The sequence below is a fragment of the Chrysemys picta genome, chromosome 7 (genome assembly GCF_011386835.1).
Source record: "Chrysemys picta bellii isolate R12L10 chromosome 7, ASM1138683v2, whole genome shotgun sequence".
Taxonomy (NCBI): domain Eukaryota; kingdom Metazoa; phylum Chordata; order Testudines; family Emydidae; genus Chrysemys; species Chrysemys picta.
Genome location: NC_088797.1, coordinates 33,546,096 through 33,572,883, shown reverse-complemented (window position 1 = coordinate 33,572,883; position 26,788 = coordinate 33,546,096). Strand labels below are relative to the sequence as shown.

The 26,788-nt window shown below is 49.4% G+C and overlaps 1 protein-coding gene and 1 long non-coding RNA gene across 11 annotated transcripts in view; one reads left to right on the top strand and one right to left on the bottom strand.

The window, feature by feature from the left end:
- The first annotated feature begins 19 nt into the window (after window positions 1-19).
- On the top strand, window positions 20-17,052 carry SF1 (splicing factor 1). 10 transcript variants are annotated; one of them, XM_005307945.4, is made up of 13 exons: window positions 20-609; window positions 2,721-2,849; window positions 5,644-5,719; window positions 8,577-8,729; window positions 9,878-9,967; window positions 10,903-11,086; window positions 11,493-11,608; window positions 11,707-11,814; window positions 12,835-13,015; window positions 13,910-14,150; window positions 14,720-14,779; window positions 14,872-15,042; window positions 15,566-17,052. In XM_005307945.4, the coding sequence occupies exons 1-13, from the start codon at window positions 78-80 to the stop codon at window positions 15,901-15,903; spliced, it is 2,379 nt and encodes a 792-aa protein (XP_005308002.3). In that variant the 5' UTR covers window positions 20-77; the 3' UTR covers window positions 15,904-17,052. The 10 variants fall into 10 exon arrangements, with proteins under 10 accessions (XP_005308002.3, XP_023956148.3, XP_005307998.3 ...); XM_024100380.3 differs by having other exon boundaries at window positions 34-609; window positions 14,725-14,779; window positions 14,872-15,046; XM_005307941.4 differs by having other exon boundaries at window positions 53-609; window positions 14,725-14,779.
- The window catches only part of LOC135972856 (uncharacterized), a 22,456-nt gene continuing 12,543 nt past the window's right edge, over window positions 16,876-26,788 (bottom strand). Inside the window, exons 2-3 of the long non-coding RNA XR_010589419.1 lie at window positions 20,229-20,355; window positions 16,876-19,630 (exon numbers count right to left, since the gene is read on the bottom strand). This is a non-coding gene — a long non-coding RNA (uncharacterized LOC135972856). The remainder of the gene's footprint in view (window positions 19,631-20,228; window positions 20,356-26,788) is intronic.

The following is a 26,788-nucleotide window of genomic DNA, read 5'->3' as shown; positions in this document are numbered from 1 at the left end:
GGACGTAAGAGTCTGCCAATGGAAGGACGCGCGAGTGTGACTGACATCTCCGCGGCCAATGGCTTTCGAGCAGCTTTATGAGGTGCAAAGGCTGGAAGGTTCGCGAAACGCGAACTGAGGAGACTCTAATGGCGGCGACTGGAGCCAACGCCACGCCGCTAGGGAAGCTCCATCCACCCCCACCGCCGGGGAAACCGGGCTACCCGATGCCTCCGCCGGGTCCCCCAGGGCTGGTTCTTCCAGGGCCCCCACCTCCACCACCCCCAGGCCCGGGCCAGGCCCAAGCAGCTCTGCTGGGCCCTATGGCGGCTGCTGCCTACCCCTTCGCCGCGCTGCCGCCGCCGCCTCCTCCGCCACCCCCGCCCCCTCCACCGCCCCAGCCTCAGCCCCCGCCGCAGCAGCCGCAGCCCCCACCACCCCCACCCCCGCCTCCTCCTCCGCAGCAGCAACAGCCGCCGCCTCAGGCCGGGGGGCCTCAGCCCCCACCTCAGTACGGACAATACCGGTATCCGTCCCCGCCGCCGCCCCCGCAGGGCCACGAGCAACAGCAGCCGCCGCCGCCGCAACAACAGCAGGATGAGAACGGCCCGGGAGGGGGCAGTAATCACGGTGAGGGGCAGAACAAAAGGGGGGAGGGGGCAGGGTAAAATGGAGGGGGAGGAAGAACTGGGTTGGGTGGGGGTCAGTTCTATGGATAGGGTTGAGGCTGGGGTTAGAGGAACTATAGGGCAATGGGGATATATAGGAGTAGAGTTAAGCTCAGCAGGGAAGAGGTGTGGAAGTTAAGGGGCTGGAGTGGTGGGGGATACACTAATGGGGCAGTGCTAAGGGGTGAAGGGGCAGGCTTGGGGCCTTTTGAGGTTTGTTGATAGTATAGGCTGAGGGGGTAAGTTTGGAGAACGTTGCACTGAAAAGCAAAGGGATGGGGGGGCTTGAGATGGTCCATGGGAGTTGAAGGGGCATAAATTTAGGGGTGGTTATAATTTTGGCAATTGTGGGACGGGATAGAAACTGCAGTGGTGTAAGTTGGGGGTTTAAGGGTTTATGGGATGGGAGATGGCTATGAGACTATGTTGTAGGGGTATTTGGGGGGGGATGAGGTAGATTTGAGAATGGGAGGAAGAGATGATGTTGGGTGCTCTAGGAGAGGAAAGAATTTGGGGTAAATAAAGGGGTGGGATGGGGGTATAGAAAGAGTAGGTAGAGAGTAGACTGGGAAAGTGGGATCTGAGGCACAGTAGGAGAAAGGGATCTGAATCCTGCCAAATGTGGGGAAATGGGGATGGGGGCCAGGATGGGGTTGAGGTGGTGGCTGCTCTCTTTTTTGAGGGAGGGAATGAAGAGAACAGTCTTCTTAATTGGTTGGAGAGACATGGTTTGTGGTAAGAAGGGAATGTAAACAGATCTATGGGTTGGTAACTTAAATGGGGGTTCTGGGTAATACACGTGGGCATGTGCTAGTCGGGGAGCTTTGGACACAAAATAACTGCAGTTCCTAAGGCACTGAACAGCCTGACATGGGTATTCTTGGAAGAGACGAGGCCTGGTGTTGTCTGTAGGAGTTAGCAAATTACTCATACAACCAAAATGGAGGTCTCTGTAGGATTGGGAAGAAATGGAGGATAAAGGCTGCCCTGGTCTCTTTAACTTCCAATTTTTATTAGTCTCCCCCTTTAGCTAGATGATTAGGGATAGTTAATCCTGTTAAGCTTTTAATGTTTTTTAGAAGAGCACATTTTGGAAATGTGTTCAATCATACGACAAAATGCATGCTCTTCTGGCCATACCTGTGTGAAAGCAAGTCATAGATCAGCATCATAAAAAAAAGGGAGGATTAACAATTTCCGATACTACTGTTCAAGGAAAACTGCTGTGGGGTTTTAATAGTTTCCCATCACATCCAATGTAAATATCCCTAGAACGTTTACTGTTCCCTCCAGGGATCTTGTAATGTGTGCAGAGAGACTGAATGTGAAATGGTGCTGTGGGAGGCAGCCATGTTGCTTTGCTGACGGAAGATCAGAACTGCAGCGTTCCCTTTAAAAATGGTGGCTGAAGTGACTAGAAAAATGTTAGTTGGATTGGAGAGCAGTTCTTTTGCTTTGGAAAGGTGATCTTGAAGCATCTTCCTGTTTTCCCGTTTGTCTTGCCTTATGGAGGGGCATAACTTTGTAGTTGATACCACTGTTTTGTTGAATTTCAATCTCACTGCTGGTTCTACCCCTTGCTGATTTGCAGATAATAAATAAGTCTTAATGTGGCAACATTTGCTGATTAATTTCTGCCGTGCTGCTATTATCTATATTATGGTAGCACCCCGTGGCCTCAACAGAGAAGCACTCCCACTCTGCGAGGTGCTGTGCAAACATGGTGACAGTAAGATTAAAGGCTAAATAGACAAGGGGTGAGGGGAAACAGGCACAGAGAGGTAAAGTGATTTGCCCAAAGTCACATGGCAGGTCAGTGATTAGACTAGAATATAACTTTGGTTCAATGTGCTACCCTGTAGACCTTACTGCCTTTGTGTGCAGTTCTCCACATCCCAGTGAGTTTTGGTATTGAAAGGAGTAGGTAGCCTTGACAGTATTTCTGACTTAAGGGAATTGTGTGTGCTCAATGTTGCAGCCATTATTGCTTATGTAAGATGTATGTATTAAGTCAAATTGTATGCATGAAGGTATTTCTACAAAGTGTGTCTAAAGAAGGATGCTTGCCCTTAGATTTCCCTAATAAGAAGCGGAAGAGAAGCAGATGGAACCAAGACACCATGGAGCAGAAGACTGTCATCCCAGGAATGCCCACTGTTATCCCTCCTGGACTCACTCGTGAGCAAGAGAGAGCTTATATAGGTAAATACACGTTCTTCCCTTTTTCCATCTGATCTGCTATCTGGTAATCCTGAGACTATTTCTGGTTGCTGAGTGTTTGGAAAGTTAACTATGTTTTTTCTAGACTTCAGGTTATTGTGGCCTTATTCCATAACTTTAAATCAGTAATTCACACATTTTTTGCTCAGTCGTGCCCTGTTGCAGGTCCCCTGTCGTGCTTGTGACAAGAGTAGTGTTCTCCACAGGCATGGTGAAAATGGAATGCCTAGAATAGTTTTTGTAGGGGTGGGGTGATCCTTTCTCTAGGTATATTAGCCTCTATTCTCAACATCTATTTAGTAATCTCATTACAGTCAGTGGGGGCCTCTAGGATTACCTCTCCAGTGGAGAACACTGCCTGCCGGTACCTCTTTCACAGCACAGCCTTGCACCAGAAATCCCCTCAAACCTAGTCTGACTTCCTTTTGGGCTGCTTAATTTTTTTAAAAATGACCTCTGTAGAAGTTCAATTTTTGTGTTCAAGGTGGCATTGGTCATATTGGTTTTGCTCTGAGGGAAATTGAGAAACTTTTGCTTCTGTTCTTTGTGGCAAGAAATCTAAACCTTCAGGATCTCTTCTAGTTTAGAGCTCTGCTAAATGAGCTCTATTCACATGCACACAGACTGCTGGGAAAGGGATACTGCTTAGACCTATGGGAATGAAGGATTTTGAAATGTTAATTGTGAAAACAAGGAATTTCAAAGGTTAAGATTTGTCTTTGGGACTACACCATTCCTGTATGGGAATAAGAATGTTTAAGTGACTTGGTTTATAAATACAAGGTTTAACATTAACTTTGCCTTCAATTGCAAACAGTGATGCTAAATTCACTTTTCATGAACTACCAAATATAAGCCAGGAGGGTGAAAAAGGGCAAGAAAGTCCTAATCTGTCTGAGACTTTGCATTGTCACATGTAATTCTAGTCCTTGCATTTTACATAAAGCAAGCTCTTCTTCACAAGACAGTGTGATCCAGTTCATCTCCCTCGGGTTGAAAATAATCCTTGGTTTCTTTCTTCTGCATAACCACTGAGAATTTTGACTTGCTTTGTAACTAGTCGTCTTGTTCAATGCTGAGATCTGGTTATGGTTTACTTAAGTTTGTTAATAGTTTACTGTCAAGGTTGCTAGGTCAGTTTCTAGACTGTGGGTTTTGCCCTTGATTCTGTCAGTTTCTGTACCAGAATATCTTCTCTAGGCAGAAATATAAAGCAGATTTTGATCCAGTATCATAAAACAAATATCTGATATTTAAAGGAAGAGCCAGGTGTTAGCTGCATTGCCAACTACTGCTCTACAGAAGGAAATGAGACATGAATAGTCTGATTTCCAGATTTTCTGAAGTTGCTGTTTTGTTACTTGTGTAGAGCCCTATGTGTACGTGCTATTTCAGCAACAAAGCTAAGACATGTATCATGCCCCAAAGAGCTTATAATGTGTGCATAACTTAAAACACAGGATATGAGTTTGGAAGAGGGAGACATGAGGGATTGAGGAGAGATGTGGGGTTTGGGGGATAGGCAGAGCCAGGATTGCTTGAAGAACAGTTTAAAGAAGAGAAGTGATTGGTAGGCAAGGACAGTGAGTGTCCCAGTTTCTCAGAGGCTCTAAATATCATTTGAAGGGAGTTAGAAGTGCAAGACATATTGCACACAAAAAGAAAGCAAGGTTTCTGTGCCAATGAGGCAATCTTAAATTGGAACCATCATAAAACTGCTGCCAATTGGATGAAATAACTGCAGCTCAGAATTCTCAGTCTATGCTAAGGTAAGAAGCAAATGTAACACCAGCACTTTTATTTAAAAATAATAATAAATGGGGCAGGGATTTTGAAAAGAAATAGTGTGGATCAGATTAGCACCCCTCTCCCACGTGCTATTCAGCTTCTCCAGAAATTAACCAAATCACATTGCTCAGGGTTCAGAGATCCTGATCTTTCTTCTTTTGTACAGCGTCAGGGACCCAGAACTGAGTCAAGCTTAACTGCTTGTACATTTTAGTAATTTACCATCTGAAAATCGACCCTGAATTTTTCTGACTTACCTTGTCCATGACCTATAACAGCAACAGACCTTTTGGAGTCTGTACATAGTGTGGGTTAGTTAGCATGGTACAGTGCATGCAGTTTCTGTATGTTTGTTTTTATTTACCTTAAGGAGTTCTGTTAAGAATAAAGATATGCACAGGTGCATGGCCCATGTGCTTTTGCCTTAGGAAAAGAAATGAGACCTTTTCTAAACTGGTATGTCTGACTTCAGCAACATTAATTCAAGTCACATTTTTAATTGGCTCTGAAATCATCAGTAAAATTATTTTGATATTTACAGACATTGTTACTCTGCTATGGGAAGAAGAAGTCCAGTAGGACAGTGGAATTGCTTGCAAAGGCATCTTCCATTAGGCCTGGAACTAATACCAGTTTTAGCAGGTCAGAAAGAGTTTTGGCTTCCAGTGACTTGCTGGTTGTAGTCTCAGAGATCAGACAGTTCTTTCTGCTAACTCCATTTCAGTTGAGTACTTTGCTTTCTAATTAATAATCCTCTTTGAAGAAGGCTAGCTAGATGTAAATAAGATCAATGTGGGCTTTTCTGGATTCCTGCTGAATTTAGCTGGCTGACATAACATTGTGCGGGTCTCCTTCGATTTATTCACAATATCAGTCGTCCATTGCAAAGTTTCCCGTTCTTCATGCTTTGATGTTAAGATTTGAGATGTTATTTGGTAACAATGTCTTTTTTCCATCCTTTTTTCTTTCCTAACCTGGTTTCTTCCAGTGCAACTGCAGATTGAAGACCTGACTCGTAAACTGCGCACAGGAGACCTGGGCATCCCCCCTAACCCAGAGGACAGGTTGGGAAACAGTTTTAACCAGCTGACAGTAACACTTTTACCTTTTTTAATACATTTTTTTGGTGGCATCATAATGTGTCAGTTCAATACAATCCTGCTCTAGTCAGATGACTGCAATGCTCTTTGTGGAGGAGAGCTGGGGTTTTTCTGTTAGGGAAGATGGAATGGAACCAATTCTAGCCCTACAAAAACCACAGGGAAAAGGGTAATAAGGGTATATCATTGTTTTTGATTTTCTAAGGTTGTAGGTTTAATTAACCTGACTTGTTTTAAGGGAAATTAAGGTAGCCAATTAATGTACTTTTTCAGGGTCTGACTTGTGCACATGCCCAGTATCTAGAGGTCTTTCTCACAGGTTCACCTTGCAAACTTTTAAGCACTATTTTATTTTATTTTTATTTTAATTTTTTTTGTTTTTGCATCATTGAGTTTGAGCAGCCTGGAAACATACTCTGATCAGCTTATATGGCAGAGCTTTCTGCTTGGTGGTTGAGGATGATTTTTTAAAAGCCAGATGAGTTTTCTAACCAATTTCTTTGCTGCCAGCTATTGTACAGCATTGGCCAACATCGGGGAATTCTGGGGACTCAAGGTGGTGGGGTAATTCCAGCCTCGTTTACTCTTTTTGAAGTGAAAACGTTGCAATAGGTTTTTGAACAGCTGTGGCTATGTTGGGCTTCAGTGACATTCTGAAAAGTAACAGCATTTAACCACTTTATTTTTGTAGTTGGGTTGTTAGCATGGAACAGCAGAGTCTGGATTGTTTACCGGAGGGGAGTAAACCCCTCTTTCCCCCCCAATCTTCCAGCTGGAATTTGTTGTGTTATAGCATTTAGCACAACTGAAGTAGTTTTGCTTTTAAAATGGGAGTGAAACCTTCTTTGGCTTGATTTCTACCCAGCTGAAGGTGTATTAGATCCGTAAGATGGTGTCATGGATGTTAAAGCCATTCACTTCTGCATCTTCGTTTAGCCTTGCTAGGAGTCAAATTATTATGCCTTATTTCCTTGCAATAACTAGTTTTCTTTAGCACACAAATTTTGCACTCCCATTGCACTTTTTACATTACAGGGCACCACTGCATAGTGTCTTTTTGACCAACTTTCACCATTATTACAAGTTACTAGTAAACTTTGAAAGATGTTTTTTTTTTAATCCTTTTATTGTCAGGAGGGAATAGATGTAAAGTCTATCCTTTTTCCCTTGCTCTTGGTTTTTAAGATTGAGTTGGGGCAATTGTCCTAACTTGACTGACAGATTGGTATTTCTTATGTGAACAATAACCCAGACTGATGAGGGGAGACTTATTGGTTTCTTAATTTTTTTCCTGTGAAGGTGAGGCATTGCTGTAACAGCCTTTAACATTTTTAATGATCAGTTTAGCAAAAGACCCCAAAGCCAAAGTTGTCTGATCTGTCAAATATCAAACCTGTTAGTGGTTTAAAAAAAACAATTTATTGGAGTTTCTGATTCAGTTACAGAAGAGTCTAACTCTTAATTGCTCCTCAGCAGTTCAACAGAATCAAATGCATGAAATGACTGTCTTAGCATTAATTTCTGAAGGTGTAATCTCAAAGTTAAGCCATTTAATAATTCATTGTTACTTGAATTCTTTAAAATGTGTTTCTAAACCAACTACTAGCTAACATGAGTTTAAAATGCTTAGTAAAAACAAGCTGGGAGGGTGATATCTTGTATTTTTGTGTTGCTCTCTCTGCTATTGGACTGTGTTACATTTATTCAAATCCTAGAAATGGAGGTGTAATTTAGACATGATTAGTCCTGATCAAACCTGACCTTTTATTCCATGTGTTGATGGTTCACTTTAGGCTCAGAAGACAGTGGGATCAACTGAATTTAATCCTTGCTCTAACCCGGTAGAAAAAGTTTCTCTTAACCTAAAACAAGGGTGTAGGTTTCTGATTACTTCCGGGATGTATTTTTTAATAACCTGATCCACATAATCTCTTCCCTTCTTGCAGCTAATCCTAAATTTTCCTTCATGTTTTAAAAAAGGTCCATAACTTAATCAAATTTCTAGGAGTGTGACTTTTTTCTTACCGCAAACACAGCTGTGGTAAATCAAACTGACTCTTTTATTTTAGCTTTACAACATTTTGCTGTTAAAACAAAACACAAAAAATTCTGCTTTCTGGGCATCTAAACCCTGTGGAGAAAACAGGGCTCTCCATAGAGGTTTACAGGTCCAGACTGTGGACCAAGAAAAGGCGGTTTGACCCAGCCTCTAAGCCTTAACACAGAAAACAGGTTGAGAGTCGGCCTTGAAGCTGCCAGCACAATGATGGAAAAGCCAGGACAGAAGCCATGACCGTCTCTCTACACTGGGGCAGTGAACTAGATTTAATGGGTATTGCCAGCAGGATTAGTCACCTTTGATTAAAGACTAATCTCTTTTGTTACTCTGTTATGGTGTTAAAAGTCCACGTTTAACCTGCATTATCTCCTGCGTTAGGAGTCTCTCTAAACTCATGGCTGCATTGCCTAGTGAAGCTGGAAAGTTTGTTCTCCGTGCGAATTAACTCTCTCCACCTTCCCCTTTAAAATCATGAGCACACTCATGGCAGAGTTGCTGTCATTGTAGCTGTTTACAGCCTTGCTACCCCCATAAAGCACCTTATTTCCCCCCTCCTCGTGGCATACAGTGTTTTGCTGCAACCTCCTTATCCATGTAGTCATAAGACAGGCATGAATGAACTTACACCTTCCTTTCCTGTGGTCTTAATAGCACATTTAGCCCTGATTTGCCTAAATTATGCTAGGGTTGAGGGGAAGCTGTACTTGTAAGTGGCCACTTGGGTTTGACCACGGGAGGAATAACCATGGGTGTTTTCTGCAGGTCCCCTTCCCCTGAGCCCATTTACAATAGCGAGGGGAAGCGCCTGAATACCCGTGAGTTCCGCACCCGCAAGAAGCTGGAGGAGGAGAGGCATAACCTCATCACAGAGATGGTGGCCCTCAACCCGGACTTCAAGCCACCAGCTGATTACAAGTAAGTGGAGGGAGAAGATCCTGCCAGATGTTATGGATAGGCCTTTGCACTGTCATTCCTGGACGGTTTCATCCTGTCCCAAAATCCAAGTTTGACTATTGCCCTATCCCAGCTTCCTCTGCACAAGTGCTGCTGTGTAAATAGCTCTTTGGTGACCACTGCTTTATAGGTAGATCCCAACCAGTTGATCATAATTGACTGGACAATCCTGGGGACTCCTGCAGTTGACTGTGATCTCAGGTGGTGTAGCGAGGTTGCTCCCTGCCTGTCCTGACCCCACGCTGCTCCCGGAAGCAGCCAGCGCGATCCCGAGGTGGCGGGGTGTGTGGGGTGTGGCGCGAGGGTCTTGGTGCGCTGCTCCTGTCTGCCAGCACTGCCCTCGCAGCTCCCATTGGCAGCTCAGGGGGTGATGCTGGCAGAGAGGGGCAACATGCAGAGCCGTGTGCCCCATGCCCCCCAGAGGGGCACGTTGGCCCTTTCTGTGAGTGGCGTGGGGCCGGGACAGCCTTCACCTTGCTGCGCTGCCAACCGAGAGCTGCCTGCGGTAAGTGCTGCCTGATGGGAGGCTACGCCCCAGTCCCCTCCCAGAGTCAGCACCCCGAACCACCTCCTGCACCCCAACCCCCTGCCCCAGCCCTGACACCCTCCTGCACCCAGAACGCCCTCCTACAGCCCTGAGCCCCCTACCAGAGCCTGACACCCTCCCCCTCCCCCCCCCCCCCGAGTTTGCTCCCCTCCTGCACTTTGGCCCCAGGCTCAGTCCGGAGCCCCCTCCCACACCGCAAACCCCTCAGCCCCCGCCCAGAACCTGCACCCTCTCCCAAACCCCTGCCCCAGCCAGGTGAAAGTGAGTGAGGGTGGAGGAGAGCGAGCGATGAGGGGAGATGGAGTGAGCAGGGCGGGGCTTTGGGGGAAGGGGCAGGGTAGATCCTGGGTTGCCCTTAAATTCAAAAAGTGATTTGGGGCTTAAAAAGGTTGGAGACCATTGCTATAAAGCATATAACCACTGTTTCCCTGGACTACCAATGCATTCTGAACTGGGGAAAGAGTTCTGATCTGAGCTGGCTCAGGTTCCTTGTGGAGGTGTCTGTTGGCTAGCTATATGCAGGTCTTGATGATACTTCTTGATTTTTTTTTTTTTTTTCCAGGCCTCCAGCGACCCGAGTGAGCGATAAGGTGATGATCCCACAGGATGAATATCCTGAGATTAACTTTGTGGGGCTTCTGATTGGACCCAGGTGAGCTGCTACTCGTCTCTGTGAAATGAGGGTAGTTCAGAGGTGATCAAATTTGGAGTCCCAAGAGTTTGGCAGTAATGGAGAGTGCTGGCTTATTTGCTCATGCTTGAGAGATGGTGCTGGTAAAAGCACATCAAGACTCTAGCAGATAGATGGTGTGACATCAAGACCAGAGTGGAATTGGCAGCCTTTAAAATGGTTCAGAACATGTCTCCAAGAGCCAGGCTGAAAGTACTATGGGATTTTAAAGGCAAAACGATCCAAGTAGCTTTACGGCCTTGCTGGGTGCTTGGAAGCTATTCCAGTTCTAGTCTCCACCCTGCAAGCCCCCATATCTTAATGTAGGACTTCGTGACACTGAAACAGACTACCTGTCATGTTATCTTCTGACAGGACATCCTCGATAGCATGTCTGACATAGTGTGTTTATGCTTTCTCTGGGAATGCAGAAAGATTCCTTGTGTTTGAGGAGTGTGTGCTTGGCATTGACCTAGTGCTGGATATACGCTGGGAATTTACACCAGCATAGGTGCATCTCTCAGGAGTGTGAAAAATCCATACCCGTGAGAGATGTGCTAATGCTGACCTAACCCCTATTGTAGACAGCACTGGGTCAATGGAAGAATTCTTCCAGTGACGTAGCTAACGCCTTTTGGGAATGTGGCTTACCTATGCCAACAGGAGACTGCCTCCTGTTGGTATAAGTAGTATTTATACTGAAGTGCTACAGCTGCAGTTGTGCTGCACTAACGGTTTAAGTGTAGACATACCCCTAGAAGTGTTCTAAACAGGGTGTTGATTGGGGTAAAACTGACCCCACATGAAGAGGAGTACTTGGGGCAGTGATACAGTCACATTGGGAGTGAAGTAGCATCGGGGGAGAGTGGAGAAATCCCCCAGTTGGCATGGGAATAACACAACCATTTGTTCTACAGAGGTAATACACTGAAGAATATTGAGAAGGAATGCAATGCCAAGATCATGATCCGGGGGAAGGGGTCGGTGAAGGAAGGGAAGGTGGGCCGAAAAGATGGCCAGATGCTACCTGGAGAAGATGAGCCTCTTCATGCTCTGGTCACTGCCAACACCATGGAGAATGTGAAGAAGGCTGTGGAACAGGTATAAATGCAAAGCTCAGGATGGTCAAACCAAAAACATCTGGGGGAGTCCGTCTCAGCTACGGTAAAAGATCACATTGTGGAAACTCAACTCAAGCTTGCTTCCTGCATTGTAATCCATTGCCAGCCTCTTATTCTGCGTACTTGCTTTTATTTTTGAGGCAAAGTGATGAAATAAATAAGACCTGTCTGGGAACTTTGGAGGAAGATTCAATCTCAGCACTCCACTCATAGGAGTGATATGGAGGAACATAGGAAAGGAATTGGAATGAGGGGGCTAGCTTTATCATTGGCCTGTAGGGGAGCTGGAATTCTAACAGTGGTGTAGACCTGCATTTGGAAGCTGAATTTCTCAAAGGCAGATAAGGGTTTGAGCTTGATACCACTAAGCAATATGTCTCTTCCAGATCCGAAATATTCTGAAGCAAGGCATTGAAACACCAGAAGACCAGAACGACTTGCGGAAGATGCAGCTGCGTGAGCTGGCCCGGCTTAATGGGACGCTGCGGGAAGATGACAACAGGTAAGTACCTGCCAGTTGGAAGTAGCAAAGTCAGTGCAGCTGCATATGTTTGCTGCTGCTTGAGTGTCAAGCTGATCTAATTATGCTTTATCGCTTAGGATCCTGCGGCCATGGCAAAGTGCGGAGACCCGCAGCATCACCAACACCACTGTGTGTACCAAATGTGGAGGAGCTGGACACATTGCCTCCGACTGCAAGTTCTCTAGGTAAATTTCCCAGGCCAGCTTGTTTAGGCAATCTTCTGTCAGCTGTGCCTGCTCATCATTTGTGTCAGCAGATGGGCTCTGTGATTGGAATGCTATAGTTTTCCAGAAGGGTGTCTTAGCAGCTAATTGCAGCAGACCATCCAGCTAGTCCTAGGAAATCATGTACTATCAAACGCAGAAGCACTTGACAAATCAGTCTTCCTCTTAGCACAATACCCAGGGAAGGGGTAGGAGTTAGCGAATACTAGGCTTGGAAATTAATCCTATACAATACCTAATGGTGATTAGAAATGGGGGTCCAAACCAGCCTCTGATTGGGATAAAGGAACTTTTCCTGGGATAGGTTATTTCTTAACTGTAGGGTTTCTGGTACCTACCTTTTGAAGCAGCAGCTAGTGGCTGATGCTGGAGATGGGATAGTGGGCTAGATGGAGGCACTGGCCCAATCCATGCTGGTAGTTTTCTGTATTCATTTAGCTTCACAGCTTACTCCATATGAAACCTAGGAGATGAGTGATGTAGCTTTGGATCCATCTGTCCTGTACAGTGGACTCAGCTCCCCTCCCATAGCACTGGTATCTGGAGTGTGTGGCTTAGAGCAGTGGTTTTCAACCTCCGGTCCACAGACTATCTAAGGGGTCTGCGAAAGGTGACTATAATAATAATAATAATAATAATAATAAAAAAAAAAAAATCCAAAGGCATTCTGATTTTCTGATCAATCTAAAGTATGTGAATGCCCCCACCTACAGGTCAAAACCCCAAATTGTTGTCTTTACCATAGAAGCCCACAGTTTAACACCCTTTCTCAAACTGCATCGAATGTTGTCAAGCACGTGCAACTTTTATAGTTGAAGTCTGTTCAGTTAGACTAAAAACTAACTTCTGTGGTAGGGGTCTGCAGACCACAGGTTGAATTTCCAAAAGGGTCTGCACCTCCATTTGAAATTTTTTAGGGGTCCGCAAACAAAAAAAGGTAGAAAACCTCTGGCTTAGTGGCATGTGACTTTTTGCTTCCAGACCTGGCGACCCTCAATCTGCTCAGGACAAAGCCCGCATGGACAAAGAATACCTGTCCCTGATGGCAGAGTTGGGAGAAGCTCCAGTCCCAGCATCTGTGGGATCTTCCTCTGGCCCCACCAATACACCTCTGTCTAGCGGGCCCAGACCCTCGGGACCAGGAAACAACCCGCCTCCTCCTGTGAGTGATTAGGCCTTTTCACCTGCTAGTATTTGCTTGAAAGGAAACACCTTACAATAGGCCCCTTTTCTCCATCCCCATGCACTGCGGTGTCCGTCCCACAGCTTTTCAGTGGTGGTGACAGGAATCAGTCCCCCTTTTTTTTGAATGGTTCATAGGGAGAGAAACAACTGTGCAGTCAGTTCTGGGTTTTGTCCTATTTTTGGGTGCTCCAAACGATGTTGAGGGAGTTGGAAATTCTCATGTAGAGAGAATGAAAACGTTGGGATTGTTTAGGGAACAGAGATTTATAAATTAATCTCCTAGAGAACGGAGATCAGGAGCTTCTGTTCTCCCTGTACTTACTCGCAGTACAAGCACAAGGGAACACAGTGAAATTGAAAGGTGGCGATTTCAGAATGAGCCACAGAAATACTTTTCCACACTACAGATAATTGCCCTGTGGAACTCATTGCCATAATACTGAGGCCAAAAAGTGAGCTAGATTTAAAAAGGATTGGACACTTCTACAGACACCAAGAATATCCAGAGTTACAGTAGCCAATGTTAACAAGCTTTGACAGGGATGTTACACCACCTGCTTCGGAGCTTACCCCAGTCTGTAACTGGTAAGGAACAGGGTGAGACCTAATGTCAAGCAGGTTATCCCACATCTGCCTGATACAGGGTGTGGTTTCTTGCACCTTCCTCTGAAGCGTCTGGCTCTGGCCACTATCAGACAGGGTATCACACTAGATGGACCCTCCAAGTCTGGTCCTGGCTTGTAGTTCCCATAATACAACAGTTAATAGTTAGCAGTCTGGTTCCACCTTTCCTCTCTGAAGTACATAAGATGATGGCTTTGATTGTATTTAAAGGCATGTCTGAATAGCTCCTTTCTCTCCCCCACTGTAGAACCGTCCTCCGTGGATGAACTCCGGCCCCTCTGATAACCGGCCCTACCATGGGATGCATGGAGGACCTGGGGGTCCAGGTGGGCCTCACAACTTCCACCACCCCATGCCCAACATGGGTGGGCATGGTGGCCATCCAATGCAGCACAATCCCAATGGCCCACCACCCTGGATGCAGCCACATCATCCACCCATGAACCAGGGGCCACATCCTCCAGGTCACCCGGGCCCCCACCACATGGGTAAGTACATTCCAAGGCACTGCGGGTACGGGGGGGTTGGCTTGGGCCGGGACTGGTGTTGGGGCGTGCTCTGTAGTTGAGATGCACTCCACTAATCGGCATGCTCCCTCTCAAAGCAGAAGGGTTTATCCTTACAGCCTCAGAGTTTAGGCTACAGCAGATACTCAGACCTCAGTGGTTCAGGAGCCAAGTTAGTGATCAGCATTACCCAAAAGAGCCACAGCAATGTGAATGACAGGAGAATTATTTAGTGTTTTTACACACACGTGCACAGCAAATAAGTTAATAACTTAGTGCAAGTTGATAACTTAATTGGTTAATTGGGCAAAGTATCCTGATTGGTGGTTGTTTAAATCAGTGTTTTAATATCATGAGCTGCAGAAGACACATTAAAGAGCCACTTGAGGCTGGAGAGCCACAGTTTTGTATCACTGGGCTATGGTGTCTGCATGGGCTCTTGTCTGTGGACAGGGCTATTAGCTAACGAGTTGACTTACTGGGGCAGAAGGGGGAAGAATCTCCTAGTCTCATTAACTGGCACTAAGGCTACGGTCTTTCATTCCCTCAAGATCAGTACCTGGGAAATACGCCTGTGGGCTCTGGGGTCTATCGCCTGCATCAAGGAAAAGGTGAGTGTCTTGTGTCACAAGCCCTTAACCAAGTCACGATTCAGTGTCGCCTCGATGCCCAGCCCCTAATCGGCCGCCCCTCTCCCTTGCAGGTATGATGCCGCCGCCGATGGGTATGATGGCCCCGCCGCCCCCTCCGCCCAGTGGTCAGCCTCCCCCGCCTCCCTCTGGTCCTCTCCCCCCATGGCAGCAGCAGCAGCAGCCTCCGCCGCCACCTCCCAGCAACAGTATGGCGTCCAGTACTCCCTTGCCATGGCAGCAAAGTGAGTAAGAGCAATTCTCTTACCTTCATCCCCATCCCGCATGCGTGCGAGAAAGGGACACTACCCCACTCACCCATATGGTTACATGGGTGTAGAAGGCGGGGTAGGGGAGGTGGGAGCACGGCAGCATGTTTGCAGAGGCTGGGGTGGTACAATTTCCCCATCCCCATTGCTGCTCTCCGCTGCCCATTGGCAGGGAAACACTGTCATAGCAGTTAGTTCCCCTCTGCTGCGTTTGGGAGCTGCACTCCTGCACCCCACTTGCCCAGCTGTCAGCTGTGCCAAAGCAAAGATGGAAATAGCTCTCTGCACGAAGAGTTCTCCATATGACTCCCTTGCCCTGACTGACGCCAGAGAATACTCCCTACACTCCCAGGACCAGTAGTGCCCTCTGTGCATGTGGTGAGCCTGCATCCCATGACAGTCCAGTCCCTTTAGCGAGGCTGACACTTCCCTTACCTACAGTTACTCCGAGCTTCACCCCTGATCCTTTCAAGTGACCTTTTTCTTCTTTAAATCCCAGATACGACGACCACCACCACCACGAGCGCTGGCACCGGGTCCATCCCGCCATGGCAGCAGCAGGGGGCTGCGGTGGCGGCTTCTACGGGGGCCCCGCAGATGCAAGGCAACCCCTCCATGGTCCCTTTGCCTCCAGGGGTCCAGCCTCCGCTGCCGCCCGGGGCCCCGCCTCCTCCGCCGCCGCCGCCGCCTGGCTCCGCGGGCATGATGTACGCCCCGCCCCCTCCCCCGCCCCCCATGGACCCTTCTAATTTCGTCACCATGATGGGGATGGGGGTGCCGGCCTTGCCACCATTCGGCATGCCCCCTGCGCCTCCGCCACCCCCACCACAGAACTGAAGGATGGATTTTTTTCTATTCAATTGTTTCATAAAATGCTGAATCTCACCTTATGGAGCCAGGAATCGGAGGGGAGAGGCACGTGAAACCAGGCTGCTGTGAACGTGCTTGAGATTACATCTCACACCCTCCTCCTTACTCTATTCAGAATGAAGGCTCGGGGCTTTGTCATGTCCGATTCCTGTCCGACTGGTGTGTTTCGGTAGCAGAATCCACACTAGCTCTCAGGGCACTGTAGCACGGAGTTTCTCTTCTGAAGCAGGGGCTGCCGGGGCTCCCAAAGTGAGATTGGAGAACTCTGGGAATGCAGTGAGGACACTCCCTCAGCAGGAACCTGCCTGTAGCTGGCTGGTGGCCATGTTGGGAGAAAGGACAGTTCTGTGAAGCGACGCAACTCTTCCCTTGAAGAACGCGGTCGGAACGCTGGCTCCATATTGTGAACCTGTTTGTTACTTTATTTCCATTCTCTCTCTCTCTCTCGCTCTCTCTGCGACTTAAATTTTAAATCCATCTGAGGAGAGCAATGCTCTCTGAGTCTAGACTCTTTCCAGCACTGCTAGTGCCTGGAGGTTGGAATGCGGGCAAGGGGCAAGCAAATGGATTTTAGAGATCTCCTTGGACATGACTTCATACCAGAGGAAAGAGGCAGGAAAGTACCATAGCTGATCTTTGGGCCCTGTGAACCCCAGTGCTAATACACCCCAAGTCAGGGCTTTGGCTTGGGGAGGGTTGTTTCTGTCAAGGGGCTACTATACAAGACAATGGTGGTAAGCATACTGGAGGGGTGGGGTCCATTGTCCTCTTAACTGTGGGTATTGGAATGCCCCATAGGGAGCAGTAGCGAGTTGTTAGTGGTTGATTGGGTAGTTAAGAGGTTTCAGTAGGCACTGAGAAGGCCCTGCTACTGCATACACTCAAGGTCCATTTGCTTTTCACTTGCCATGTGCCTAGAATCTTTTTTTAACATCTGAATGTTTTGTGGTCTGGGGTCCCCTTGCCCCCCAAACTGGAGCGATTTCTGTTGACGATAATGTGTAAAACGCTCTTCCGTTCAGTCACCCGCAGCCATTTCTTACTGCTTTTTGTGTATGAATAAAACTGCATTAGAGGGGAGGTTCCAATGAATAAAAGCAGTTTTTTTTTTATAAAGGCCTAATTAATTCTCAGTGACTTGGATGGGGGAAACCCATTACCATTTGCTGCCAACAAGTGGTGCTATGCTCCACTGCAGGAGTTGGGCTATATTTCTTAAAGGCGGGGTTTGGGGGTATGATCCCTTGCACATTTGTATGGAAAGTGTGTGCTCCTGAAAGCTCAGCTCTTCTTGAGGCCTTCAGCCTTACAAACAAGGTCCTTGCTGCGCTGGGAGGTCAGTGCCACAGCAGCAATCCAACTGCAGGATATTTCTGACACCCCTGTTGCTGGGACAGTTGGGAGGGCTGCATGATCTGCTGTCACATTGTCTGACCCATTAAAGGGTCACTGGCTCAATTAACAGTTCATGCTCTGTAGTGCTACCCACTCCTTAAGCCAAGGGCTAGCTAAAACACCAACAACTCTTGCGTGGCAATACTGGGTGGCGTGGTTCATCCAGCCACTGCTACCACAGGCTCCATGCCCATGGCAGATGTGAGCAGAGATGACTGAACCTCTCACTCTAGTCCCCTGAGGAGCATTTCTTCCACTTCACTGCAGTGTGCTGTTCCTCCTCCAAGCACTGCACATCATTTGTTTGGGTAGGACCAGCGGAATGTCCCTGCATTGTGCCAGTTTCCCTAGTGGATTTGGGTCAGGAAAAGCATGCAGTGACTGCGTATAAATACTTCAGTTGCTCATCTAGCTCTGATACAACTATGGGCACAGTTGACTTAGAGGTGTAGTAAAATGGAGATTTAGATTCCCTCTCACTTGTGTAAATACTAACAAGTGTGAATGGACAGAATGACATCAGCCCAGGTCTGTTTATTGGCTGAGTCTCCGCTACGTGGTGCTGAACATCAGCCTCTCCTTCCATCTTTGACTCCTTTAAAAGAAACTCGGTGTTGGCGATGGTTGCAAAGTTACCAAACAGCAGCTAGATCACCTGCTCTGATCACATGGATAGCACTTTAATCTCAGTGCACTTTAACACTCAAGAGTTAGGTCTTCCAGCTCCCCATGTAGGGAGGCAGATCGGTGTTTCTCCAGCAGTAGAATAGGGATGATGTGTTTGGAGTGCCTATTCACAAGATAACATGGATGAGTGGCAGAGTTGGGGTTGGGATCGGGTCCTCTGGTGCCCAGTCTCTTACTCTGTCTTTAGTGAAATTAACCAAGATACAGAAGCTTGGTAATTGTCACTCTTGTCACTGAGCCCATTTACTCTGGCATGCTGTCTCAGGGCCACTGTGAAATAACCTGCTGGTGTAGTTTCTTCACAGCCTGCTGTAACTGTGTGCTCTTGTTATCAGGGTCTCAACTTGTTTTTAATCCTTATTCAGGTGTGTGTGTGTGTTTAAAATAAAACCCAGTTCTCAATGACTCCTAGTCCCTACTCCCCTCCCAGATCTGGGAATTAAACACAGGAGTCCTGACTCCCAGTGTCCCCTGCTCTAAGCATCAGCCCCCACTCTTTCCAGAGCCCATAGAGCCAGGGGTCCTGGCTCCCAAATCTATCTAAGCCACACAGATCCCAGTTAGGAGGGGTATCCTCCACCAGTTGCTGATCATCTTCCTTGAGCTTCCAAGATCCTTGAAACAGGAAAATTTTTGAAGCAAAACCAAGCTGTGTGACAGGTGCCCAAACACGTTCCTTCTTCCTGCTTTACAAGAGGAAGATGATCCGTGGGCAGAGGTGGTGTGGCCCATGCGACAGAGTATTAGGATGCGGAACACCTGGGTTTGATTCCTGGCTCTGCCAATAATCCACTACGTGATCTTGGGTAAGACGCTTCTCTTTGTGCCTGTCTCCTTTCCCACCTTTTTGTCTGGGGCTCAGGAAGCTACGGACTCCTCTTGTGACTGGAAACAGGGTGATCCTGCTTGGGTCTAGGCTGTAAACTTGAAGCAGGGACTCTCACCACATGTGCACTGTCCCTGGCATGACAAGCCTCCCCCCTTCAGTCGGGCCTGGGCTGCACCTTGTATGATGTGGGGGTAGAAGTGCGCTGTATCGGTCAGGGCCTCTAGGCCTACCTGAATCTGAAGAGTCTTGCTCTATTGGACCTTTTTCAACTCCAGGTAGCTTGGCTTAAGTGCAGGAGAGTGAAAGCTTGTCTGCTCCTGCAGTTCAGCTGTTTCGGAGGCAGTGAACAGTGGTGGGGTTTGGGACAGGGGCTGAGGCAATACCTCAATTCCCCATAGGCATGGGGGAAGGCTGGGATTGTCATGATGGGCTGCTGCGAGCAGCCCCATGTCCAATCCTGAAGCCACTGCTGTGCCAGCATTGATTCCTTTCCACAGCCCCTTGTTTCTGCCAAAATGTGGGAGGCTGGCAAAGTAGAGCCATGCAGACCAGGAAGCAAAAAAGACTGCAATCTACCCATGCACTGGAAGTTCCTGTAGCTCCGAGTGTGGCAGAAATGTCCCTTCCCGTTGTCCCTGCTCTGTGACCTATTGATGTGTGAAAAGCTTTGGTGAAGGAGCCCTTTTGTGAGTATGGCTGTGCTTGGAATATAAATGAGGCCAGCAGAGATGGTTCTGGTGGCAGTCATGGATGAGAGTTCCACTCCAGAAGGCCGCCAAAGCGCTGCAGAGAAAACAGGCTGTTTATTTGATCAGCAAAACAACCCCTTCCTGTTGGGATTCAGAACCTGAAGCAGCCCCTCCCCAGCTCTTTGTTAAAAGCAGGGTGATCCTGGCATGCTGTAGACCCCCAGGTTTGAGGCATGCAAGCCCTGGAAGCCAGCTGTCTCCCGTCGCCTGATGTGACCTGAAGGAGGGCAGACAGCTGGAGGTTCCTTTGTCCCCTGGTGCTGCAGGACAGGATTCGAGCTAGTGCAGTCTGAGGAGCAACCTGTTCACCTGGATGTCCGGTCTGGTATCCTCCAAGCTCCCAAAAGGGCTTTAGCTTCCCAGGGTGGGTTGACTTTTTTTAATGCAATGGTTCTCAAACTTTTGTCCTGGTGACCCCTTTCACACAGCAAGCCTCTGAGTGCAACCCCCCCCCCCCATACATTAAAAATATTTTTTAATATATTTAACCTCATTATAAATGCTGGATGCAAAGCGGGGTTTGGGGTGCAGGCTGACAGCTTGTGACCCCCTGAGGGGTCCTGACCCCCAGTTTGAGAACCCCTGTTTTAATGGAAATGAAGTGTGCAAATCCCCTGGCACCACTGTCTCACCTGAGCCTTGTAGAGGTTAGTGGGCCTGAGATGTCTTGGGTGTGAGACTCTTGCCATTCCTGGCTCTGTCACAGCCTTTCTTGGGCCTTGGGCAAGTTGCGTCATTATTCTGGGCCTCAGCTCCTATCTGTAAAACAGGGATAATGCTCATTCTCTTCTCCCATTCTCTTCTGCTCTCGCTAGATGGCAGCTCCATGGGGACTGGGACTCTTGCCCTGTCTGTCCAGCACCTGGCATGACAGCTGTTGTGGGGGGTCTGGTGGCACTCACCCTGCTGGGGACCCCTGAGCTTGGATGGGGCTGTTAATCTAAATGGTCAAGGCAAAGGAAGCCCCCCCCCCCCCCCCCCCCGCACTTTACACATGGGGAATTTGCACCCAGCCAGGAATGCAACTCTTGCCCGCATTCACGCAGGAAGCTTATGGCCGTGTTGAGAATGGGCCCCAGGAGTCTCCAGTCCCTGCAAAGAAAGGCACCTTTGCAGCGGAGGGGCAACACACTTGACTGTTGAGCTATTGATACACACCCCCCAGCTCCTGACAGTGCTGGCTCCCAGGGCCTGCTCCTTGTGTTTTCCCCACAAGCACCTTGGTGCTTCCTCTCCTAATGTCTGGGAGGAGCCACCAAACCACCCTTTAGGTGCTATTGCTAACAATAAAAGCAATGGCCATATTGACTGGAAGCACTTTGGGGCACGGCCTGTCGTCTTGTGTGTGAACAGCACCTGGTGCAGTGGGGTCCTGGCCTGTGCCTGGGGCTCTTTGCCATCCAAATAACTGCGGGGAGAACTGGACACAGGCTGCCTTGCTTTAACGTGGGGATATCTTCCCCTCAAGCCTTGGCTAGTATTTCATAGGGTTGAAGGCTAGAAGGGACTGTTCAGATATCAAGTCCATCTTCCTATGCAAAATCCTACCTAGTGGTTCCTGCCTCCTGCCAATATCTGGTGGTTGAGCTAGAGTGGGGCTGCCAGAACCAGGGCCAGCTCCAGGCACCAGCCCAGCAAGCAGGTGCTTGGGGCGGCCAAGGGGAAGGGGCAGCACATCGGGCTGTTCCGCGGCAATTCGGTGGCGGGTCCCTCTCAGAGGGAAGCACCTCCCGCCGAATTCCCTCCGAAGAAGAAAGCAGCGCGGTGGAGCTGCCGCTGGAGTGCCGCCACTTGCAATTGCGATCGCGGCTTCTTTTCTTTTCTTTTTCTTTTTTTTCCTGCCGCTTGGGGCAGCAAAAACCCTGGAGCCAGTCCTGGCCAGAACAACCCTCTGTGCTGGAGAATCCACCACATCTCAAAGTAAGTTGTTCCCATTGTTAATTGATCTTCTCTGCTCCTCTTTACATCCCTCCACTGGCTCCCCCTTCTTCCTGTCAAACACAAGCTGCTTCTCCTCATCGTCAAAGCTCTTCACTGCCTATCCCCGCCCCATCTCTCATTCGCTAGTGAGCTGTCGGTTCCTGCCTCTGATCAGCCTATAATGTCAACCACCACTTGTTCTGTTTTCAAACAAGCCCCCTGGTGCTTTCTCCCATGCTTGGGAGGAGATTCCCATAAACACCTGCAAAACCACCTACTTCTCCTCCTTCCTCCTCAAAACTCTTCTTTGCCGATAGTCCTACAAAAAAATTGACTGTGTCTGGGCTGCTGGTGTGCAGAGATCACGGCCTAGCGTGCTGACCAATATTGTCTCATTGTTTCCTCGTACTCCCCTGGCTTTCTGTATTCTCTTGTCTTAGTGTTTAGGCTGTAAGTCTTTTGGTCTCTCTGTACAGCGCCTAGTGCAATGGGGTCCTGGTGCGTGACTAGAGCTCCTAGCTGCTACCCCACTACAAATCATCTCCCCCCCCCCCCCCCCCCACGTCCCAGAGCCCATCCTGATTTCCCACAGAGATTGCACCAGCTTCCAGTCCTCTAGTCTTTCTTTGGACTCTTGTCAATATCAAGCCAGCAAGGTTTTCTACGTGCCAACAGGCTCAGATAACTGCTGGGGTTGGTTCTTCCCTCTGCCTCTCCCTGCTCAGGAGTGGGGGGTGCAAGTGGCCTTAAGGCTCTGTGGCCTTTAAGGCTTGCTCTGGATTCCTGGTGGATTGGGTTTCCAGCCCCGTAACCAGAGATTATGGATTCCTGGCACTCGGGTTATCTTTCTCCTGCCTCCACACTCTACAGCATCACATCCTACTCTGAAATCACCTGGGCAGATCCTTACAGGGAAACTTTAACTGGCCTAAGGGTGTGGGAGACTTGGAAGAGACTAGGACCCTCCCTATGCCAGTAAACTGCATTTGGTAGAGCCTGTGTCCCTAATCAAGCTCTAATGAGCCTTGGTATTCATAGAAACAATGGGCTAATAAGGTCTTGTAGGGTCAGTGCTTCTAATTTTATGCCCACTATACAAAGAGCAGAGGAGAGGTGACCCTGCAGTCAGGACTGCTAGGTTCTACTCCCAGCCCTGGGAAGGGGGAGTGGGGTATGGAACCTGGGGAGTGGGGCTGGGAGCCAGGACCTCTGGCTTCTTTTCCTGGCTTGAAAGGGGTATGGTGAAGCAGCTAGAGCACCAAGACTCCTGGGCTGTATGTCTGGGGCTGGGAAAGGAGTGAGATCTAGTAGGTTAGAGCAGGGACCTGGGACACAGGGCTTGTTTCCCTTGTCTGTACTGAAGTTTCCCCCTTTGTGACGCAGGATGGTAATGCTTGTTCTGAAAGTTACAGCTGCCAAACTGCAGCCCAAGAGCCCCATAGGAAATTCTAAGTGTTCTAGCTCTCCCGGCAGGTCCACTGTGGTCTCTGCCTCTGAGGGCTCTAAAACACAGCGATTGTCTATAGCAGTGTTTCTCTAACTTTTGTATTGGTGACCCCTTTCACACAGCAAACCTATGAGTGTGACCCCCACTTATAAATTAAAAACACTTTTTTTATTTTTAATTTAACACTATTATAAATGCTGGAGGCAAAACGGGGTTTGGGGTGGAGGCTGACAGCTTGTGACCCCCCCCCCCCCCCCGTGTAATAACCTTGCAACCCCTTGAGGGGTCCCAACCCCCAGTTTGCAAACCCCTGGTCTATAGGACCCTGCACATTGGCCCAAGTTGACCAGGAATGATGGTTGTGGTCCTTTAGCTGGTTCCGTAGCTGCCTGATTGTTACCCTCTGAGCCTACTCACTAGCAGGCATGAAAATGGACAGGACTCAAGGAGTGGGCAGGTGTGGGGCCTAGTGCATACCACCCATCTCCCCACTGCGCTCTTTTTTCCCTCCTCTCTGGTCAGGGGTGAACTGGCTAATGGTGTCACTTAAAAATACCACCACTAGGTTTCAGTTGAAGGCCTAGCTGCCCTTTAAATCCATGGGTGTCAGCATGAGCAACCCCCTCCTGTTTAATTTCACATTAGATTCCAGCGTGAACACGTGACTGGCATTTGCACTGCTGCCAGAGTGACCCCCGCCACTTGCATCTTGAATTGTTGCCAGGAAGTACCAGCGTGAACACTCCCTTTACATGAGGTGGAGTAGTTCATGCTGTTCTCAGAGCTGCAGACTCAGGCAGACCTCAGCTTCTAGCTGACCCTCTCTTGGCATTTTGAGGAGTGTCCTTACCACTGTAAGCAGTAGGGCCGGGATTCCTCTTTTCAATTAAATCCTATGGTCAGAAGCACTAGAAGCCAGAGCCAGTATCCTGGTTGGGCTCTGGGGGATGTGCTCTGCCACGCCCCACATGAGGCCTGGGCAGGTTGCTCAACTGTGTTTCTACATCAATCAGACTCAAGCCATTATCTTCTTAAAGGTGAGTCAAGAACAGGCCAACCCCATCCCCCGCATGCTGCCAGGTGCACTAATCCTGCAGCCTTAATCTCCGCAGCCGGCTCGGTTAATCTCCTGGCTCGCTGGGAGCAGTCTCACACCTCAGGAGTCCAGGGAAAGGGATGAGCGTGGAGAGATGTGGCCTTCGCACCTGTATTGGGAGCTTCTCTGGGCTGGGAGGCTAGAGCCTCTGCTGGGAGTGGAGTGGGCCCAGTGCCCCAGTCCTGGGGCACTGGGCCCACACCACTCCCAGCAGAGGCTCTAGCCTCTATGTCTAGCCTCTAGTCACTATGTTGCAGGGAGCACAGTCGGGGAGGATGTTAAAGGGTGCAGTCCCAACAGTTGGTGCTAATGATGGTCCTGTGCTAGAGGGCGCTGTGCTGCAGGGAGCAGGCTAGGGGATCAGTTGGGGGCACTCTTCGCTCAGTCAGTGCTGGCCCTAATGCGCCTGTGCAGCAGTGGGGGGGCGCTGTGCAGCTGGAAAGTGCCATATTGCAGATAACAGGTACAAAGAGGGTGAGAAGCCTTGGCATATTAAATGCCCCTAAACTTCGTGAATGCAGAGTTAAGGTTGCCCAGTGTCCCCTGGATCCATCCACAATATAGAGAGCGGATGAACTTAAACCTCTGACAACCAGAAAGAACCTTAACTCTGCCACCTGTGCTGGCACTAGCCAGTAGTTTGATGGTTCAGGAAAGGTATTGCAAGGGTTAACGCGCTACTGCCATAGGGGGTGGGTTCTCCAGCTGTCACCCTTCCGATCAGCCCTGGCTGCCTTCCTGGGAGGCCCTTTGGTCATAGGTGAGTGAGGGGTCTCAGTGCAGGGGGATCAACGTGACGTGCTCTGGGCTGGGGGCAGAGTAGATGATCTATCCGTCTTCCTGGCCTTCCAACTCTCCACTCAGGAGCGCCGAGGAAGGTATTGGAGGAGGTGCCATTGTTTGTTTTGGGTGGTATTGTGTGGACTCAAATTCCCGCAGTTCCCTGCTTTCCCTCCAACAGCAGACTCTGGGGTGGGGGTGTAGCTGTGCTGAACTGGGAGGGACTAGCTGGGGCAGCCTGGCACTGTGCTGTGGCAAGAGGGACATGTGCTCCTTAAGGGATCATTTCAGCCCTGAGAGCTGTGGATTAGGTCCACAGGGCTGCACCGGAGTCTGCTCGCCACAGGGGCCATCAGCAGCCTGGCGGCAGACATGCCAAGGACTGAGTGACGACCGTGGCTCAGAAGAGATGCTAAGAGGCGGGATCACGTAACACGCCCAGGGTGGGTTGTGTCATGGTGCCGGCTCGGAGCATCAGCCTGACCCAAATCCAAGTTTTGCCTTAGCACAGAGATGCTGTTTGGTCCCAGGGCTCACACGCTCTGTTCCCTGCAGCATCAGCGAGGGCGCGGCGCTGGTCTGAGGCACAGCTCTGGGCCACATCCGTGTGCCGCTGTGGTGCTGTAGCATAGACACTCCCTACGGTGCTACAAGAGTGAATGCAGTTAATGTACGTCTGCGCTCCCTACCTGTGTCTACGCCAAGCTTAGCTCCACCTAGCCAGGGCCTGAGACTTCACAGCCTTGTGTGCCAGAGCTTGGGGGAGCGAATTTTCAAGCACAGCCCGGGCCTGTGTGGTGTTGGCCTGGGAGTGGGGTGTTGCCCAAAGAGGCCCCCCCATGATATAACCGTACGTCCTCATTGCCTAGTTTTCAGAGGTGTGTCTTGCTGTTCTCCACGTGGAAGGACACGAAGTGCCCCAGGCAAGCACAGCTCTGTGCTAACAAAGCTTGGGGCATTTAATTTCCTTCTTTGTTTATCATAATTTCTCACCCCCACCCCGCTCTGTGGCTCAGTGCTCTCCCTCCCCTTCCTGGGCTGTGATTACCCTGGCATCACAGACTGGCTGGCCCTTTAAGGTCAGCTGGGATCAGCCTTGCTGGTGACCCAGCACCTTAGTGATCCCTAGTGACCCCAGCTGGGTGTGATGGAGACTTCTAATTACAGACCCCAGCTGTGCAGGACCAGAGAGAGGACTACCCCATTAGAGCTGGGCACTCAATCTAGGGAGGAGAGCCAACAGGCATCAGCAAGGTGCCTTCTGAGGGAAGAGTTGGGGAAGCCAGGATGGACAAGACCTCCCAGGAGAAGGGAGGCAGGCAGGTTGAGCTAGGGCCTGAAGGGAGCAGGGGCAAGGGCTGGGTCCCTGGGGAGGGGAGGCAGTGGGGGATCCAGCTGGGAGGAAACAGCCTGGGAGAAGCTCTGCAGGGCCCGGGAGTAGGAGCCGAGACCCTCAGGTAGCCCCCGGGGATGGGGGACAATGGTTAGTTGGCAGGGCCGGCTCCAGGGTTTTGGCCACCCCAAGCAGCCAAGAAAAAAAAAAAAAGCCGCGATCTGCGGGGCAATTCAGCGGAAGGTCCTTCGCCCCAAGCAGGAGTGAGGGACTGTCCGCCGAATTGCTGCCGAATAGCTGGACCTGCTGCCCCTCTCCGGAGTGGCCGCCCCAAGTTCCTGCTTGCCAAGTTGGTGCCTGGAGCCGGCCCTGTTAGTTTGGTATCAGGAGTTGGCCCTTCTGTTACCCCGCAGGGCTGGAGGCCAGGCACTGGAAGCCCCAAACAAAGCCCTCACAGGCAGGGCCAGTGCAACCATTTAGGCAAACTAGGCGGCCGCCTAGGGTGCCTAGTGGTTGGGGGTGCCTAAAAGCCCGCTCAGGCGAGGAGGTGGAGTGGAGGTGAGCTGGGGTGGGGGCACTCGGGGAAGGCCACCCGCAGTAACGGGGGGAGGGGGCC